The sequence below is a fragment of the Oncorhynchus keta genome, chromosome 9 (assembly GCF_023373465.1).
Source record: "Oncorhynchus keta strain PuntledgeMale-10-30-2019 chromosome 9, Oket_V2, whole genome shotgun sequence".
In the NCBI taxonomy this organism is placed as follows: domain Eukaryota; kingdom Metazoa; phylum Chordata; class Actinopteri; order Salmoniformes; family Salmonidae; genus Oncorhynchus; species Oncorhynchus keta.
This window is the reverse complement of record NC_068429.1, coordinates 8,909,364-8,928,201: the sequence shown is the minus strand read 5'-3', so window position 1 is coordinate 8,928,201 and position 18,838 is coordinate 8,909,364. Positions and strand designations below refer to the sequence as shown.

The following is an 18,838-nucleotide window of genomic DNA, read 5'->3' as shown; positions in this document are numbered from 1 at the left end:
TTCTCTTGTTTCAACTCGTCGAGCTGATCCTAGGAGAACTGCTGTTCTTGAGGTCTAACATACGGACCTCTCTGGTCAGGTCATCCATTCTTTTATTAGTAGAATCCACAAGTATTTGGACAGAACACTTGAAACTATTTTCTTGTTGTTGTAACAACTGCTTATAGGTCTCTTTTTGTTAGTTTAAAAGATCCTTCACGTGTGATAGAGAGACACCACTGTCCTCAACGGTACTCCTGCCGGCACTTAGGTCTTTGTCATGGTAGCTATAGCAACGTATGTAAGGCTGTTTTACTCCTGGCAGTTCCAGACAGGGCAGGACACGGGGAAAATTGAAAACAACAAACAGCAGGGATCTAGACAGCCACAAACCCGGGACAATCTGCGGTCCCAGCCACAATGGCTAACCGCATTGCGGGCTGCGTTCAAGAACAAGCTCTTTTAATATAATAATAATAATATATGCCATATATATATATATAAATCTATATGATCAATCTTTTGCAAGGATTTGTAATTTTACATTTACATTTAAGTCATTTAGCAGACGCTCTTATCCAGAGCGACTTACAAATTGGATTTTAATACAGTTTTGGTTGTAATATCATGTAGAGAAAACAAAAACCTTTGATTCTGATTCCATTGATAAGAGTCTGGAACTTAACCTTTGATTCTGATTCCATTGATAAGAGTCTGGAACTTAACCTTTGATTCTGATTCCATTGATAAGAGTCTGGAACTTAACCTTTGATTCTGATTCCATCGATAAGAGTCTGGAACTTAACCTTTGATTCTGATTCCATTGATAAGAGTCCGGAACCTAACCTTTGATTCTGATTCCATTGATAAGAGTCTGGAACCTAACCTTTGATTCTGATTCCATTGATAAGAGTCTTGAACCTAACCTTTGATTCTGATTCCATTGATAAGAGTCCGGAACCTAACCTTTGATTCTGATTCCATTGATAAGAGTCTTGAACCTAACCTTTGATTCTGATTCCATTGGTAAGAGTCTGGAACCTAACCTTTGATTCTGATTCCATTGATAAGAGTCCGGAACCTAACCTTTGATTCTGATTCCATTGGTAAGAGTCTTGAACCTAACCTTTGATTCTGATTCCATTGATAAGAGTCCGGAACCTAACCTTTGATTCTGATTCCATTGGTAAGAGTCTTGAACCTAACCTTTGATTCTGATTCCATTGGTAAGAGTCTGGAACCTAACCTTTGATTCTGATTCCATTGATAAGAGTCCGGAACCTAACCTTTGATTCTGATTCCATTGATAAGAGTCTTGAACCTAACCTTTGATTCTGATTCCATTGGTAAGAGTCTGGAACCTAACCTTTGTTGAAACCATCTGTAAGGCTCAAATCCTATGACTGACTTTTTTGCACAGATCTTCCATTGACATCGACACATGATTTGTGCAAATGTCAAACTAGGATTATTGGGATGTTTCTGGAATCTTGGGATGTTTCTGGAATATTGGGATGTTTGGGATGTTTGGGATCATTGGGATGTTTGAGATCATTGGGATGTTTGAGATCATTTGGATGTTTGAGATCATTGGGATGTTTGAGATCATTGGGATGTTTGGGATCATTGGGATGTTTGAGATCATTGGGATGTTTGGGATCATTGGGATGTTTGAGATCATTGGGATGTTTGGGATCATTGGGATGTTTGAGATCATTGGGATGTTTGAGATCATTGGGATGTTTGGGATCACTGGGATGTTTGGGATCATTGGGCTCATTGGGATGTTTCTGGAATCTTGGGATGTTTGGGATCATTGAGATGTTTCTGGAATCTTGGGATGTTTCTGGAATATTGGGATGTTTGGGATGTTTGGGATCATTGGGATGTTTGAGATCATTGGGATGTTTGAGATCATTTGGATGTTTGAGATCATTGGGATGTTTGAGATCATTGGGATGTTTGGGATCATTGGGATGTTTGAGATCATTGGGATGTTTGGGATCATTGGGATGTTTGAGATCATTGGGATGTTTGAGATCATTGGGATGTTTGGGATCATTGGGATGTTTGAGATCATTGGGATGTTTGAGATCATTGGGATGTTTGGGATCACTGGGATGTTTGGGATCATTGGGCTCATTGGGATGTTTCTGGAATCTTGGGATGTTTGGGATCATTGGGATGTTTGAGATCATTGGGATGTTTGGGATCATTGGGATGTTTGAGATCATTGGGATGTTTGAGATCATTGGGATGTTTGGGATCATTGGGATGTTTGAGATCATTGGGATGTTTGGGATCACTGGGATGTTTGGGATCATTGGGATCATTGGGATGTTTGGGATCATTGGGATCATTGGGATGTTTGAGATCATTGGGATGTTTCTGGAATCTTTGGGATGTTTGGGATCATTGGGATGTTTGAGATCATTGGGATGTTTGGGATCATTGGGATGTTTGAGCTCATTGGGATGTTTGGGATCATTGGGATGTTTGGGATCATTGGGATGTTTGGGATCATTCTGTAATCTTGTTTTGTCTTCTCCTCCAGACATAGATGAGTGTTTGGAGCTGCCAGGCCTGTGTCAGGGAGGAAACTGTGTCAACACGTTTGGCAGCTTCTCGTGTGACTGTCCTCCTGGCTACTACCTCAACATAGACAGTCGCATCTGTGAAGGTGAGACACCATGCCATTTAACATCCCATTCAATCATCTGTGAAGGTGAGACACCATGCCATTTAACATCCCATTCAATCATCTGTGAAGGTGAGACACCATGCCATTTAACATCCCATTCAATCATCTGTGAATAATATAATAAGGTGAGACACCATGCCATTTAACATCCCATTCAATTATCTGTGAGGGTGAGACACCATGCCATTTAACATCCCATTCAATTATCTGTGAGGGTGAGACACCATGCCATTTAACATCCCATTCAATTATCTGTGAGGGTGAGACACCATGCCATTTAACATCCCATTCAATTATCTGTGAGGGTGAGACACCATGCCATTTAACATCCCATTCAATTATCTGTGAGGGTGAGACACCATGCCATAATAGTGATAATTCACCCTGACTGCTGATTTTTGTATAGCTTACATTATTTTATTTAAATAAATATTTTTTACATACTGTAAAGTGTTTTAAAAAAAAATCATTATTATTATTAGACAGGCTTCTATTTGAGCCTTGCTTCTGTATCGTTAATGGACACAGCTTTGCTAATTTGAATAGTTAATTGTTAAATTCCAGTATTCACTTCCTGCATTTTAATCAATTTCTTCATTTCCTGCACTGTGTTATCATTTAAACTCTGTGTCATGTTTCTTTTGTCTTAAAAACTTTTACTTGACAGAGTAATTATTCTCCTCTTTGACTGTGGATTTTTCGGCAGTTTTTACTTTCGCCCCAATAGGGTGATTGGATGATTTTTAGGGGTCTGTTGACTGTTTTTGTGCTTGCCAGTTAACTAGCAGTTCTCAATGGCTAGCAGTTCTCAGCTGTTAGCAGCCAATGGCTAGCAGGCGAGCAGTTCTCAGCTGTTAACAGCCAATGGCTAGCAGTTCTCAGCTGTTAGCAGCCAATGGCTAGCAGTTCTCAGCTGTTAACAGCCAATGGCTAGCAGTTTCTTACTAGCGATAAAAACGGATGATTGTCATAATTTTTAGAGTCATTATTGAATTATTTAATGTAACAGATCAAACATGAAACCTTTTTAACAATTCATGGTAATTCATGGTAATTCATGGTAATTCATGGTAACCTCATAAACAATTCATTTAGACCCTGTGTTTATTTGAAACAGATATTTATTTTCTAAAATGTGTGCTATTAAAAGGGACAGGCGGCTATTTGAGTCTCAACGTTTAATTGAAGTTTTACGATATATAAAAAAATATATATATTTTTTTTTTACATCATTTACCGTAACTGTGTAACCTGATTTGAAAGAAAATCCACATACGTTCTAATAGTAGGCTCAAAATATAATGAAAACCAACTATGAGCAACATAACTAAAACACAACATTAGACACCAGGTTTTTTCATCAATACCATGAACTGATCACCTCTGTGGCCCTGCAGACATTGACGAGTGTGTGGTGAATCCTGTAATCTGCGGTCCTGGCACCTGCTACAACACACTGGGGAACTACACCTGTGTGTGTCCACAGGATTACATGCAGATCAACGGGGGAAACAACTGCATGGGTGAGTGCTTCATTACACAACGTATAAATAAGAATAATATAGTATTTCAATGAGCGGACACGTTTATCCAAAGTCACTCACAGTCATGTGTTCTGTACACTCCAGAGGTGTGGGGTACACTCCAGACCTGGGTTTAAATACTATTTGTTGGTCTTCTGTAGGCTCAGTTTGTAGGACATGGGGCTTGCAACACCCGGATAATGGGGTCGATTTTCAGGACCACCCATACGTAAAATGTATGCGGGTATGGATAAAAGCGTCTGCTAAATGGCGTATATTATTATGTTATTTGAAATGATTTCAAACACTGTACCTGTGGTTGATTGAGCATTCCTGGTATAGTCCCAAAAGTTCAAACCCCACCCACCTGGCCCTCCAGTCAGGCTAGAGAAAACTATATATATAAAAGAGAAAACACTCAAAGTATTACAAATATTTAAAAGAGTAGATAAAAAGGAGGAAGGAAGCGCTGCTAAGGTACACAACAGTAGATGTTGGTAGACAGAAGGTGCTAAGGTACACAACAGTAGATGTTGGTAGACAGAAAGTGCTATGGTACACAAAAGTAGATGTTGGTAGACAGAAGCTGCTAAGGTACACAACAGTAGATGTAGGTAGACAGAAGCTGCTAAGGTACACAACAGTAGATGTTGGGAGACAGAAGCTGCTAAGGTACACAACAGTAGATGTTGGGAGACAGAAGCTGCTAAGGTACACAACAGTAGATGTTGGGAGACAGAAGGTGCTAAGGTACACAACAGTAGATGTTGGGAGACAGAAGCTGCTAAGGTACACAACAGTAGATGTTGGGAGACAGAAGGTGCTAAGGTACACAACAGTAGATGTTGGGAGACAGAAGCTGCTAAGGTACACAACAGTAGATGTTGGGAGACAGAAGGTGCTAAGGTACACAACAGTAGATGTTGGGAGACAGAAGGTGCTAAGGTACACAACAGTAGATGTTGGGAGACAGAAGCTGCTAAGGTACACAACAGTAGATGTTGGTAGACAGAAGCTGCTAAGGTACACAACAGTAGATGTTGGGAGACAGAAGCTGCTACGGTACACAACAGTAGATGTTGGTAGACAGAAGTTGCTAAAGTACACAACAGTAGATGTTGGTAGACAGAAGGTGCTAAGGTACACAACAGTAGATGTTGGGAGACAGAAGGTGCTAAGGTACACAACAGTAGATGTTGGTAGACAGAAGGTGCTAAGGTACACAACAGTAGATGTTGGGAGACAGAAGCTGCTAAGGTACACAACAGTAGATGTTGGTAGACAGAAGCTGCTAAGGTACACAACAGTAGATGTTGGGAGACAGAAGGTGCTAAGGTACACAACAGTAGATGTTGGGAGACAGAAGCTGCTAAGGTACACAACAGTAGATGTTGGGAGACAGAAGGTGCTAAGGTACACAACAGTAGATGTTGGGAGACAGAAGCTGCTAAGGTACACAACAGTAGATGTTGGTAGACAGAAGCTGCTAAGGTACACAACAGTAGATGTTGGTAGACAGAAGCTGCTAAGGTACACAACAGTAGATGTTGGGAGACAGAAGCTGCTAAGGTACACAACAGTAGATGTTGGTAGACAGAAGCTGCTAAGGTACACAACAGTAGATGTTGGGAGACAGAAGCTGCTAAGGTACACAACAGTAGATGTTGGGAGACAGAAGGTGCTAAGGTACACAACAGTAGATGTTGGTAGACAGAAGGTGCTAAGGTACACAACAGTAGATGTTGGTAGACAGAAGCTGCTAAGGTACACAACAGTAGATGTTGGTAGACAGAAGCTGCTAAGGTACACAACAGTAGATGTTGGGAGACAGAAGCTGCTAAGGTACACAACAGTAGATGTTGGTAGACAGAAGCTGCTAAGGTACACAACAGTAGATGTTGGGAGACAGAAGCTGCTAAGGTACACAACAGTAGATGTTGGGAGACAGAAGGTGCTAAGGTACACAACAGTAGATGTTGGGACACAGAAGGTGCTAAGGTACACAACAGTAGATGTTGGTAGACAGAAGCTGCTAAGGTACACAACAGTAGATGTTGGTAGACAGAAGCTGCTAAGGTACACAACAGTAGATGTTGGTAGACAGAAAGTGCTAAGGTACACAACAGTAGATGTTGGTAGACAGAAAGTGCTAAGGTACACAACAGTAGATGTTGGTAGACAGAAAGTGCTAAGGTACACAACAGTAGATGTTGGTAGACAGAAGCTGCTAAGGTACACAACAGTAGATGTTGGTAGACAGAAGCTGCTAAGGTACACAACAGTAGATGTTGGTAGACAGAAGCTGCTAAGGTACACAACAGTAGATGTTGGTAGACAGAAGCTGCTAAGGTACACAACAGTAGATGTTGGTAGACTAGCTGCTAAGGTACACAACAGTAGATGTTGGTAGACAGAAGCTGCTAAGGTACACAACAGTAGATGTTGGTAGACTAGCTGCTAAGGTACACAACAGTAGATGTTGGTAGACAGAAGCTGCTAAGGTACACAACAGTAAATGTTGGTAGACTAGCTGCTAAGGTACACAACAGTAGATGTTGGTAGACAGAAAGTGCTAAGGTACACAACAGTAGATGTTGGTAGACAGAAGGTGCTAAGGTACACAACAGTAGATGTTGGGAGACAGAAGGTGCTAAGGTACACAACAGTAGATGTTGGTAGACAGAAGCTGCTAAGGTACACAACAGTAGATGTTGGTAGACAAGCTGCTAAGGTACACAACAGTAGATGTTGGTAGACAGAAAGTGCTAAGGTACACAACAGTAGATGTTGGTAGACAAGCTGCTAAGGTACACAACAGTAGATGTTGGTAGACAGAAAGTGCTAAGGTACACAACAGTAGATGTTGGTAGACAGAAGCTGCTAAGGTACACAACAGTAGATGTTGGTAGACTAGCTGCTAAGGTACACAACAGTAGATGTTGGTAGACAAGCTGCTAAGGTACACAACAGTAGATGTTGGTAGACAGAAAGTGCTAAGGTACACAACAGTAGATGTTGGTAGACAGAAGCTGCTAAGGTACACAACAGTAGATGTTGGTAGACTAGCTGCTAAGGTACACAACAGTAGATGTTGGTAGACAAGCTGCTAAGGTACACAACAGTAGATGTTGGTAGACAGAAAGTGCTAAGGTACACAACAGTAGATGTAGGTAGACAGAAGCTGCTAAGGTACACAACAGTAGATGTTGGTAGACAGAAAGTGCTAAGGTACACAACAGTAGATGTTGGGAGACAGAAGGTGCTAAGGTACACAACAGTAGATGTTGGTAGACAGAAAGTGCTAAGGTACACAACAGTAGATGTTGGGAGACAGAAGGTGCTAAGGTACACAACAGTAGATGTTGGGAGACAGAAGGTGCTAAGGTACACAACAGTAGATGTTGGTAGACAGAAGGTGCTAAGGTACACAACAGTAGATGTTGGGAGACAGAAGGTGCTAAGGTACACAACAGTAGATGTTGGTAGACAGAAAGTGCTAAGGTACACAACAGTAGATGTTGGTAGACAGAAGCTGCTAAGGTACACAACAGTAGATGTTGGTAGACAGAAAGTGCTAAGGTACACAACAGTAGATGTTGGTAGACAGAAAGTGCTAAGGTACACAACAGTAGATGTTGGTAGACAGAAAGTGCTAAGGTACACAACAGTAGATGTTGGTAGACAGAAGCTGCTAAGGTACACAACAGTAGATGTTGGTAGACTAGCTGCTAAGGTACACAACAGTAGATGTTGGTAGACAAAGCTGCTAAGGTACACAACAGTAGATGTTGGTAGACAGAAAGTGCTAAGGTACACAACAGTAGATGTTGGTAGACAGAAGCTGCTAAGGTACACAACAGTAGATGTTGGTAGACAGAAGCTGCTAAGGTACACAACAGTAGATGTTGGTAGACAGAAAGTGCTAAGGTACACAACAGTAGATGTTGGTAGACAGAAAGTGCTAAGGTACACAACAGTAGATGTTGGTAGACAGAAGCTGCTAAGGTACACAACAGTAGATGTTGGTAGACTAGCTGCTAAGGTACACAACAGTAGATGTTGGTAGACAAGCTGCTAAGGTACACAACAGTAGATGTTGGTAGACAGAAAGTGCTAAGGTACACAACAGTAGATGTTGGGAGACAGAAGGTGCTAAGGTACACAACAGTAGATGTTGGTAGACAGAAGGTGCTAAGGTACACAACAGTAGATGTTGGGAGACAGAAGGTGCTAAGGTACACAACAGTAGATGTTGGTAGACAGAAGGTGCTAAGGTACACAACAGTAGATGTTGAGAGACAGAAGCTGCTAAGGTACACAACAGTAGATGTTGGGAGACAGAAGGTGCTAAGGTACACAACAGTAGATGTTGGGAGACAGAAGCTGCTAAGGTACACAACAGTAGATGTTGGGAGACAGAAGGTGCTAAGGTACACAACAGTAGATGTTGGGAGACAGAAGCTGCTAAGGTACACAACAGTAGATGTTGGGAGACAGAAGGTGCTAAGGTACACAACAGTAGATGTTGGGAGACAGAAGGTGCTAAGGTACACAACAGTAGATGTTGGGAGACAGAAGCTGCTAAGGTACACAACAGTAGATGTTGGTAGACAGAAGCTGCTAAGGTACACAACAGTAGATGTTGGTAGACAGAAGCTGCTAAGGTACACAACAGTAGATGTTGGTAGACAGAAGTTGCTAAAGTACACAACAGTAGATGTTGGTAGACAGAAGCTGCTAAGGTACACAACAGTAGATGTTGGTAGACAGAAGCTGCTAAGGTACACAACAGTAGATGTTGGGAGACAGAAGCTGCTAAGGTACACAACAGTAGATGTTGGGAGACAGAAGGTGCTAAGGTACACAACAGTAGATGTTGGTAGACAGAAGGTGCTAAGGTACACAACAGTAGATGTTGGGAGACAGAAGGTGCTAAGGTACACAACAGTAGATGTTGGTAGACAGAAGGTGCTATGGTACACAACAGTAGATGTTGGTAGACAGAAGCTGCTAAGGTACACAACAGTAGATGTTGGTAGACAGAAGCTGCTAAGGTACACAACAGTAGATGTTGGTAGACAGAAGCTGCTAAGGTACACAACAGTAGATGTTGGTAGACAGAAGCTGCTAAGGTACACAACAGTAGATGTTGGGAGACAGAAGCTGCTAAGGTACACAACAGTAGATGTTGGGAGACAGAAGGTGCTAAGGTACACAACAGTAGATGTTGGGACACAGAAGGTGCTAAGGTACACAACAGTAGATGTTGGTAGACAGAAGCTGCTAAGGTACACAACAGTAGATGTTGGTAGACAAGCTGCTAAGGTACACAACAGTAGATGTTGGTAGACAGAAAGTGCTAAGGTACACAACAGTAGATGTTGGTAGACAGAAAGTGCTAAGGTACACAACAGTAGATGTTGGTAGACAGAAAGTGCTAAGGTACACAACAGTAGATGTTGGTAGACAGAAGCTGCTAAGGTACACAACAGTAGATGTTGGTAGACAGAAGCTGCTAAGGTACACAACAGTAGATGTTGGTAGACAGAAGCTGCTAAGGTACACAACAGTAGATGTTGGTAGACAGAAGCTGCTAAGGTACACAACAGTAGATGTTGGTAGACAGAAGCTGCTAAGGTACACAACAGTAGATGTTGGTAGACTAGCTGCTAAGGTACACAACAGTAGATGTTGGTAGACAGAAGCTGCTAAGGTACACAACAGTAGATGTTGGTAGACTAGCTGCTAAGGTACACAACAGTAGATGTTGGGAGACAGAAGGTGCTAAGGTACACAACAGTAGATGTTGGTAGACAGAAGCTGCTAAGGTACACAACAGTAGATGTTGGTAGACAAGCTGCTAAGGTACACAACAGTAGATGTTGGTAGACAGAAGGTGCTAAGGTACACAACAGTAGATGTTGGTAGACAGAAAGTGCTAAGGTACACAACAGTAGATGTTGGTAGACAGAAAGTGCTAAGGTACACAACAGTAGATGTTGGTAGACAGAAGCTGCTAAGGTACACAACAGTAGATGTTGGTAGACTAGCTGCTAAGGTACACAACAGTAGATGTTGGTAGACAAGCTGCTAAGGTACACAACAGTAGATGTTGGTAGACAGAAAGTGCTAAGGTACACAACAGTAGATGTTGGTAGACAGAAGCTGCTAAGGTACACAACAGTAGATGTTGGTAGACTAGCTGCTAAGGTACACAACAGTAGATGTTGGTAGACAAGCTGCTAAGGTACACAACAGTAGATGTTGGTAGACAGAAAGTGCTAAGGTACACAACAGTAGATGTTGGGAGACAGAAGGTGCTAAGGTACACAACAGTAGATGTTGGTAGACAGAAGGTGCTAAGGTACACAACAGTAGATGTTGGTAGACAGAAGGTGCTAAGGTACACAACAGTAGATGTTGGTAGACAGAAAGTGCTAAGGTACACAACAGTAGATGTTGGGAGACAGAAGGTGCTAAGGTACACAACAGTAGATGTTGGGAGACAGAAGGTGCTAAGGTACACAACAGTAGATGTTGGTAGACAGAAGGTGCTAAGGTACACAACAGTAGATGTTGGGAGACAGAAGGTGCTAAGGTACACAACAGTAGATGTTGGTAGACAGAAAGTGCTAAGGTACACAACAGTAGATGTTGGTAGACAGAAGCTGCTAAGGTACACAACAGTAGATGTTGGTAGACAGAAGCTGCTAAGGTACACAACAGTAGATGTTGGTAGACAGAAAGTGCTAAGGTACACAACAGTAGATGTTGGTAGACAGAAAGTGCTAAGGTACACAACAGTAGATGTTGGTAGACAGAAGCTGCTAAGGTACACAACAGTAGATGTTGGACTAGCTGCTAAGGTACACAACAGAGATGGGTAGACAAGCTGCTAAGGTACACAACAGTAGATGTTGGTAGACAGAAAGTGCTAAGGTACACAACAGTAGATGTAGGTAGACAGAAGCTGCTAAGGTACACAACAGTAGATGTTGGTAGACAGAAAGTGCTAAGGTACACAACAGTAGATGTAGGTAGACAGAAGCTGCTAAGGTACACAACAGTAGATGTTGGTAGACAGAAAGTGCTAAGGTACACAACAGTAGATGTTGGGAGACAGAAGGTGCTAAGGTACACAACAGTAGATGTTGGTAGACAGAAAGTGCTAAGGTACACAACAGTAGATGTTGGGAGACAGAAGGTGCTAAGGTACACAACAGTAGATGTTGGGAGACAGAAGGTGCTAAGGTACACAACAGTAGATGTTGGTAGACAGAAGGTGCTAAGGTACACAACAGTAGATGTTGGTAGACAGAAAGTGCTAAGGTACACAACAGTAGATGTTGGTAGACAGAAGCTGCTAAGGTACACAACAGTAGATGTTGGTAGACAGAAAGTGCTAAGGTACACAACAGTAGATGTTGGTAGACAGAAAGTGCTAAGGTACACAACAGTAGATGTTGGTAGACAGAAGGGGCTCTTTGATAAAAGGGGTAAATTGGTCATCAAAAAGAAAGGAGGACCAATGCACTCTTCATATAATTCATTAAAATGCCTTTATTTGTATGGCATGTTCAATGGAAACAAAGTTATAAAAACTCTTGACTCGTTTCGGCTGCATGGCCTTCGTCGGGGAACACTTGAACCCAGGTCTGGAATATACCTCATCCTGATTCCTCATGCTGCAATAATATAAACTCATTCATTAATGTGACCTAATTTTTAAATTTTAATTATTACATGACGTTTCAGTCATTTAGCAGACGCTCTTATCCAGAGCGACTTTACAATCAGTGCATTTATATAAATAGATAGGTAAACAACCACATATCACATATGGCACATCGTTACATTATTAAAACCATAATCATAATCAACCATAATCAAATCTATCTTAACCACGATCTTCTACTGTCACCGTGTTCCTTTAAAAAAAAAACAGACATGAGAAAGAGCCTGTGCTACAGGAACTTCAACGGCACAACGTGTGAGAATGAGCTGCCCTTCAACCTCACCCTCAAGATCTGCTGCTGTGCCTATAACGTGGGCAAGGCCTGGAACAAGCCCTGCGAAGCCTGCCCAACCCCCGGGACTGGTCAGTAGCACACACATGCACGTATACACACACACACACAGACACACACACTTAGATACACAGCATTATTCATGGTAAAAAAGTGTTTTGAATGGCTTTGCTTTCCAGGTGACTATAAGACACTTTGTGGAAACATCATCCCTGGCTTCAAACTGGATATTGAAACTGGGAAAGCAGTGGGTGAGACATACTATTCTGCTCCTACTTAGTCAACTTGTATCCTTTTTTACATGAACCACATTCACTTCTGGTCCTAAAAAAAGATATGTGGGGTCTCCCGAGTGGCGCAGTGGTCTAAGGCACTGCATCACAGTGCTCGCTGTGCCACTAGAGATTCTGGGTTCGAGTCCAGGCTCTGTCGTAGCCGGCCGCGACCAGGAGACCCATGGGATGGCGTACAATTGGCCCAGCGTCGTCCGGGTTAGGGGAGGGTTTGGCCGGCAGGGATGTCCTTGTCCCATTGCTCACTAGCGTGGCGGGCCGGGCATAGTGCACACTAACACAGTCTCCAGGTGTACGTTGTTTCCTCCGACACATTGGTGCGGTTGGCTTATGGGTTAAGTGGGCATTGTATCAAGAAGCAGTGCGGCTTGGTTGGGTTGTGTTTCGGAGGACGCACGGCTCTCAACGTTTGTCACTCTCTCTCGAGTCTGTACGGGAGTTGCAGCGATGAGACTAGACTGTAACTACCAATTGGATACCACGAAATTGGGGAGAAAAAGGTGCCATTTTTTGGGGTGAAAAAAACAGTTATGTCACACAGTCTCTTCAGGTACTTGTAAGTGTAAGAACCATCTACAGTGTGACTTAACTTTAAGTAAAGATATGACAGATTTGTTAAAATTCAGTTTGCTTCCTGTTTCAGATATTAATGAGTGCAGAGAAATTCCAGGTATCTGTGCAAGCGGGGTCTGTATCAACCAGATAGGGAGCTTCCGCTGCGAGTGTCCCACCGGCTTCAGCTACAACGACCTGCTGATCATCTGTGAAGGTAACGTTGAGGAAACATTCAGTCGCTAAAGTTAGGTACTACTATAGCGGAAGAAACACCTGATGTAACGTTGGATACGACTATAGAAACACCTGATGTAACGTTGGATACGACTATAGAAACACCTGATGTAACGTAGGATACGACTATAGAAACACCTGATGTAACGTTGGATACGACTATAGAAACACCTGATGTAACGTTGGATACGACTATAGAAACACCTGATGTAACGTTGGATACGACTATAGAAACACCTGATGTAACGTTGGATACGACTATAGAAACACCTGATGTAACGTCAGGTACGAAACACCCTGATGTAACGTCAGGTACGACTATAGAAACACCTGATATAGAAACACCTGATGTAACGTTGGATACGACTATAGAAACACCTGATGTAACGTCAGGTACGACTATAGAAACACCTGATGTAACGTTGGATACGACTATAGAAACACCTGATGTAACGTTGGATACGACTATAGAAACACCTGATGTAACGTTGGATACGACTATAGAAACACCTGATGTAACGTTGGATACGACTATAGAAACACCTGATGTAACGTTGGATACGACTATAGAAACACCTGATGTAACGTTGGATACGACTATAGAAACACCTGATGTAACGTTGGATACGACTATAGAAACACCTGATGTAACGTCAGGTACGACTATAGAAACACCTGATGTAACGTCAGGTACGACTATAGAAACACCTGATGTAACGTTGGATACGACTATAGAAACACCTGATGTAACGTTGGATACGACTATAGAAACACCTGATGTAACGTTGGATACGACTATAGAAACACCTGATGTAACGTTGGATACGACTATAGAAACACCTGATGTAACGTCAGGTACGACTATAGAAACACCTGATGTAACGTTGGATACGACTATAGAAACACCTGATGTAACGTCAGGTACGACTATAGAAACACCTGATGTAACGTTGGATACGACTATAGAAACACCTGATGTAACGTCACTATAGAAACACCTGATGTAACGTCAGGTACGACTATAGAAACACCTGATGTAACGTTAGGTACGACTATAGAAACACCTGATGTAACGTTGGATACGACTATAGAAACACCTGATGTAACGTTGGATACGACTATAGAAACACCTGATGTAACGTTGGATACGACTATAGAAACACCTGATGTAACGTTGGGTACGACTATAGAAACACCTGATGTAACGTTGGATACGACTATAGAAACACCTGATGTAACGTTGGATACGACTATAGAAACACCTGATGTAACGTTGGATACGACTATAGAAACACCTGATGTAACGTTGGATACGACTATAGAAACACCTGATGTAACGTTGGGTACGACTATAGAAACACCTGATGTAACGTCAGGTACGACTATAGAAACACCTGCTGTAACGTTGGATACGACTATAGAAACACCTGATGTAACGTTGGATACGACTATAGAAACACCTGATGTAACGTTGGATACGACTATAGAAACACCTGATGTAACGACTATAGAAACACCTGATGTAACGTTGGACTATAGAAACACCTGATGTAACGTTGGATACGACTATAGAAACACCTGATGTAACGTCAGGTACGACTATAGAAACACCTGATGTAACGTTGGATACGACTATAGAAACACCTGATGTAACGTCAGGTACGACTATAGAAACACCTGATGTAACGTTGGATACGACTATAGAAACACCTGATGTAACGTCAGGTACGACTATAGAAACACCTGATGTAACGTTGGATACGACTATAGAAACACCTGATGTAACGTTGGATACGACTATAGAAACACCTGATGTAACGTTGGATACGACTATAGAAACACCTGATGTAACGTTGGATACGACTATAGAAACACCTGATGTAACGTTGGATACGACTATAGAAACACCTGATGTAACGTTGGATACGACTATAGAAACACCTGATGTAACGTTGGATACGACTATAGAAACACCTGATGTAACGTTGGATACGACTATAGAAACACCTGATGTAACGTTGGATACGACTATAGAAACACCTGATGTAACGTTGGATACGACTATAGAAACACCTGATGTAACGTTGGATACTATAGAAACACCTGATGTAACGTTGGATAGAAACACCTGATGTAACGTTGGATACGACTATAGAAACACCTGATGTAACGTTGGATACGACTATAGAAACACCTGATGTAACGTTGGATACGACTATAGAAACACCTGATGTAACGTTGGATACGACTATAGAAACACCTGATGTAACGTTGGTACGACTATAGAAACACCTGATGTAACGTCAGGTACGACTATAGAAACACCTGATGTAACGTTGGATACGACTATAGAAACACCTGATGTAACGTCAGGTACGACTAGAAACACCTGATGATGTAACGTTGGATACGACTATAGAAACACCTGATGTAACGTCAGGTACGACTATAGAAACACCTGATGTAACGTTGGATACGACTATAGAAACACCTGATGTAACGTTGGATACGACTATAGAAACACCTGATGTAACGTTGGATACGACTATAGAAACACCTGATGTAACGTCACCTGATGTAACGTACGACTATAGAAACACCTGATGTAACGTTGGATACGACTATAGAAACACCTGATGTAACGTTGGATACGACTATAGAAACACCTGATGTAACGTTGGATACGACTATAGAAACACCTGATGTAACGTTGGATACGACTATAGAAACACCTGATGTAACGTCAGGTACGACTATAGAAACACCTGATGTAACGTTGGATACGACTATAGAAACACCTGATGTAACGTTGGATACGACTATAGAAACACCTGATGTAACGTTGGATACGACTATAGAAACACCTGATGTAACGTTAGATACGACTATAGAAACACCTGATGTAACGTCAGGTACGACTATAGAAACACCTGATGTAACGTTGGATACGACTATAGAAACACCTGATGTAACGTCAGGTACGACTATAGAAACACCTGATGTAACGTTGGGTACGACTATAGAAACACCTGATGTAACATTGGATACGACTATAGAAACACCTGCTGTAACGTTGGATACGACTATAGAAACACCTGATGTAACGTTGGATACGACTATAGAAACACCTGATGTAACGTTGGATACGACTATAGAAACACCTGATGTAACGTTAGATACGACTATAGAAACACCTGATGTAACGTTGGATACGACTATAGAAACACCTGATGTAACGTTGGATACGACTATAGAAACACCTGATGTAACGTTGGATACGACTATAGAAACACCTGATGTAACGTTAGATACGACTATAGAAACACCTGATGTAACGTTGGATACGACTATAGAAACACCTGATGTAACGTTGGATACGACTATAGAAACACCTGATGTAACGTTGGATACGACTATAGAAACACCTGATGTAACGTTGGATACGACTATAGAAACACCTGATGTAACGTTGGATACGACTATAGAAACACCTGATGTAACGTTGGATACGACTATAGAAACAAACCTGATGTAACGTTGGATACGACTATAGAAACACCTGATGTAACGTCAGGTACGACTATAGAAACACCTGATGTAACGACAGGTACGACTATAGAAACACCTGATGTAACGTTGGATACGACTATAGAAACACCTGATGTAACGTCAGGTACGACTATAGAAACACCTGATGTAACGTTGGATACGACTATAGAAACACCTGATGTAACGTTGGATACGACTATAGAAACACCTGATGTAACGTTGGATACGACTATAGAAACACCTGATGTAACGTTGGATACGACTATAGAAACACCTGATGTAACGTCAGGTACGACTATAGAAACACCTGATGTAACGTTGGATACGACTATAGAAACACCTGATGTAACGTTGGATACGACTATAGAAACACCTGATGTAACGTTGACGACTATAGAAACACCTGATGTAACGTTGATGTAACGTTGCGACTATAGAAACACCTGATGTAACGTTGGATACGACTATAGAAACACCTGATGTAACGTTGGATACGACTATAGAAACACCTGATGTAACGTTGGATACGACTATAGAAACACCTGATGTAACGTCAGGTACGACTATAGAAACACCTGATGTAACGTTGGATACGACTATAGAAACACCTGATGTAACGTTGGATACGACTATAGAAACACCTGATGTAACGTCAGGTACGACTATAGAAACACCTGATGTAACGTTGGATACGACTATAGAAACACCTGATGTAACGTCAGGTACGACTATAGAAACACCTGATGTAACGTTGGATACGACTATAGAAACACCTGATGTAACGTTGGATACGACTATAGAAACACCTGATGTAACGTTGGATACGACTATAGAAACACCTGATGTAACGTTGGATACGACTATAGAAACACCTGATGTAACGTTGGATACGACTATAGAAACACCTGATGTAACGTTGGATACGACTATAGAAACACCTGATGTACGACTATAGAAACACCTGATGTAACGTTGGTCAGGTACGACTATAGAAACACCTGATGTAACGTTGGTACGACTATAGAAACACCTGATGTAACGTTGGATACGACTATAGAAACACCTGATGTAACGTCAGGTACGACTATAGAAACACCTGATGTAACGTTGGATACGACTATAGAAACACCTGATGTAACGTTGGATACGACTATAGAAACACCTGATGTAACGTTGGGTACGACTATAGAAACACCTGATGTAACGTTGGATACGACTATAGAAACACCTGATGTAACGTTGGTACGACTATAGAAACACCTGATGTAACGTTGGATACGACTATAGAAACACCTGATGTAACGTTGGATACGACTATAGAAACACCTGATGTAACGTTGGATACGACTATAGAAACACCTGATGTAACGTTGGATACGACTATAGAAACACCTGATGTAACGTCAGGTACGACTATAGAAACACCTGATGTAACGTAACGACTATAGAAACACCTGATGTAACGTTGGATACGACTACGACTATAGAAACACCTGATGTAACGTCAGGATACGACTATAGAAACACCTGATGTAACGTTGGATGTAACGACTATAGAAACACCTGATGTAACGTTGGATACGACTATAGAAACACCTGATGTAACGTCAGGTACGATGTAACGTTGGATACGACTATAGAAACACCTGATGTAACGTCAGGTACGACTATAGAAACACCTGATGTAACGTTGGATACGACTATAGAAACACCTGATGTAACGTTGGTACGACTATAGAAACACCTGATGTAACGTTGGATACGACTATAGAAACACCTGATGTAACGTTGGATACGACTATAGAAACACCTGATGTAACGTTGGATACGACTATAGAAACACCTGATGTAACGTTGGATACGACTATAGAAACACCTGATGTAACGTTGGATACGACTATAGAAACACCTGATGTAACGTTGGATACGACTATAGAAACACCTGATGTAACGTTGGATACGACTATAGAAACACCT

The 18,838-nt window shown here is 41.6% G+C and overlaps 1 protein-coding gene across 1 annotated transcript in view; it reads left to right on the top strand.

The window, feature by feature from the left end:
• LOC118373458 (fibrillin-2) overlaps positions 1-18,838 on the top strand; it is a 299,186-nt gene that overhangs the window by 196,653 nt on the left and 83,695 nt on the right. Inside the window, exons 39-43 of the mRNA XM_052526019.1 lie at positions 2,534-2,659; positions 4,078-4,203; positions 12,149-12,301; positions 12,410-12,481; positions 13,167-13,292. Coding sequence (XP_052381979.1) covers positions 2,534-2,659; positions 4,078-4,203; positions 12,149-12,301; positions 12,410-12,481; positions 13,167-13,292 — 603 coding nt within the window. The remainder of the gene's footprint in view (positions 1-2,533; positions 2,660-4,077; positions 4,204-12,148; positions 12,302-12,409; positions 12,482-13,166; positions 13,293-18,838) is intronic.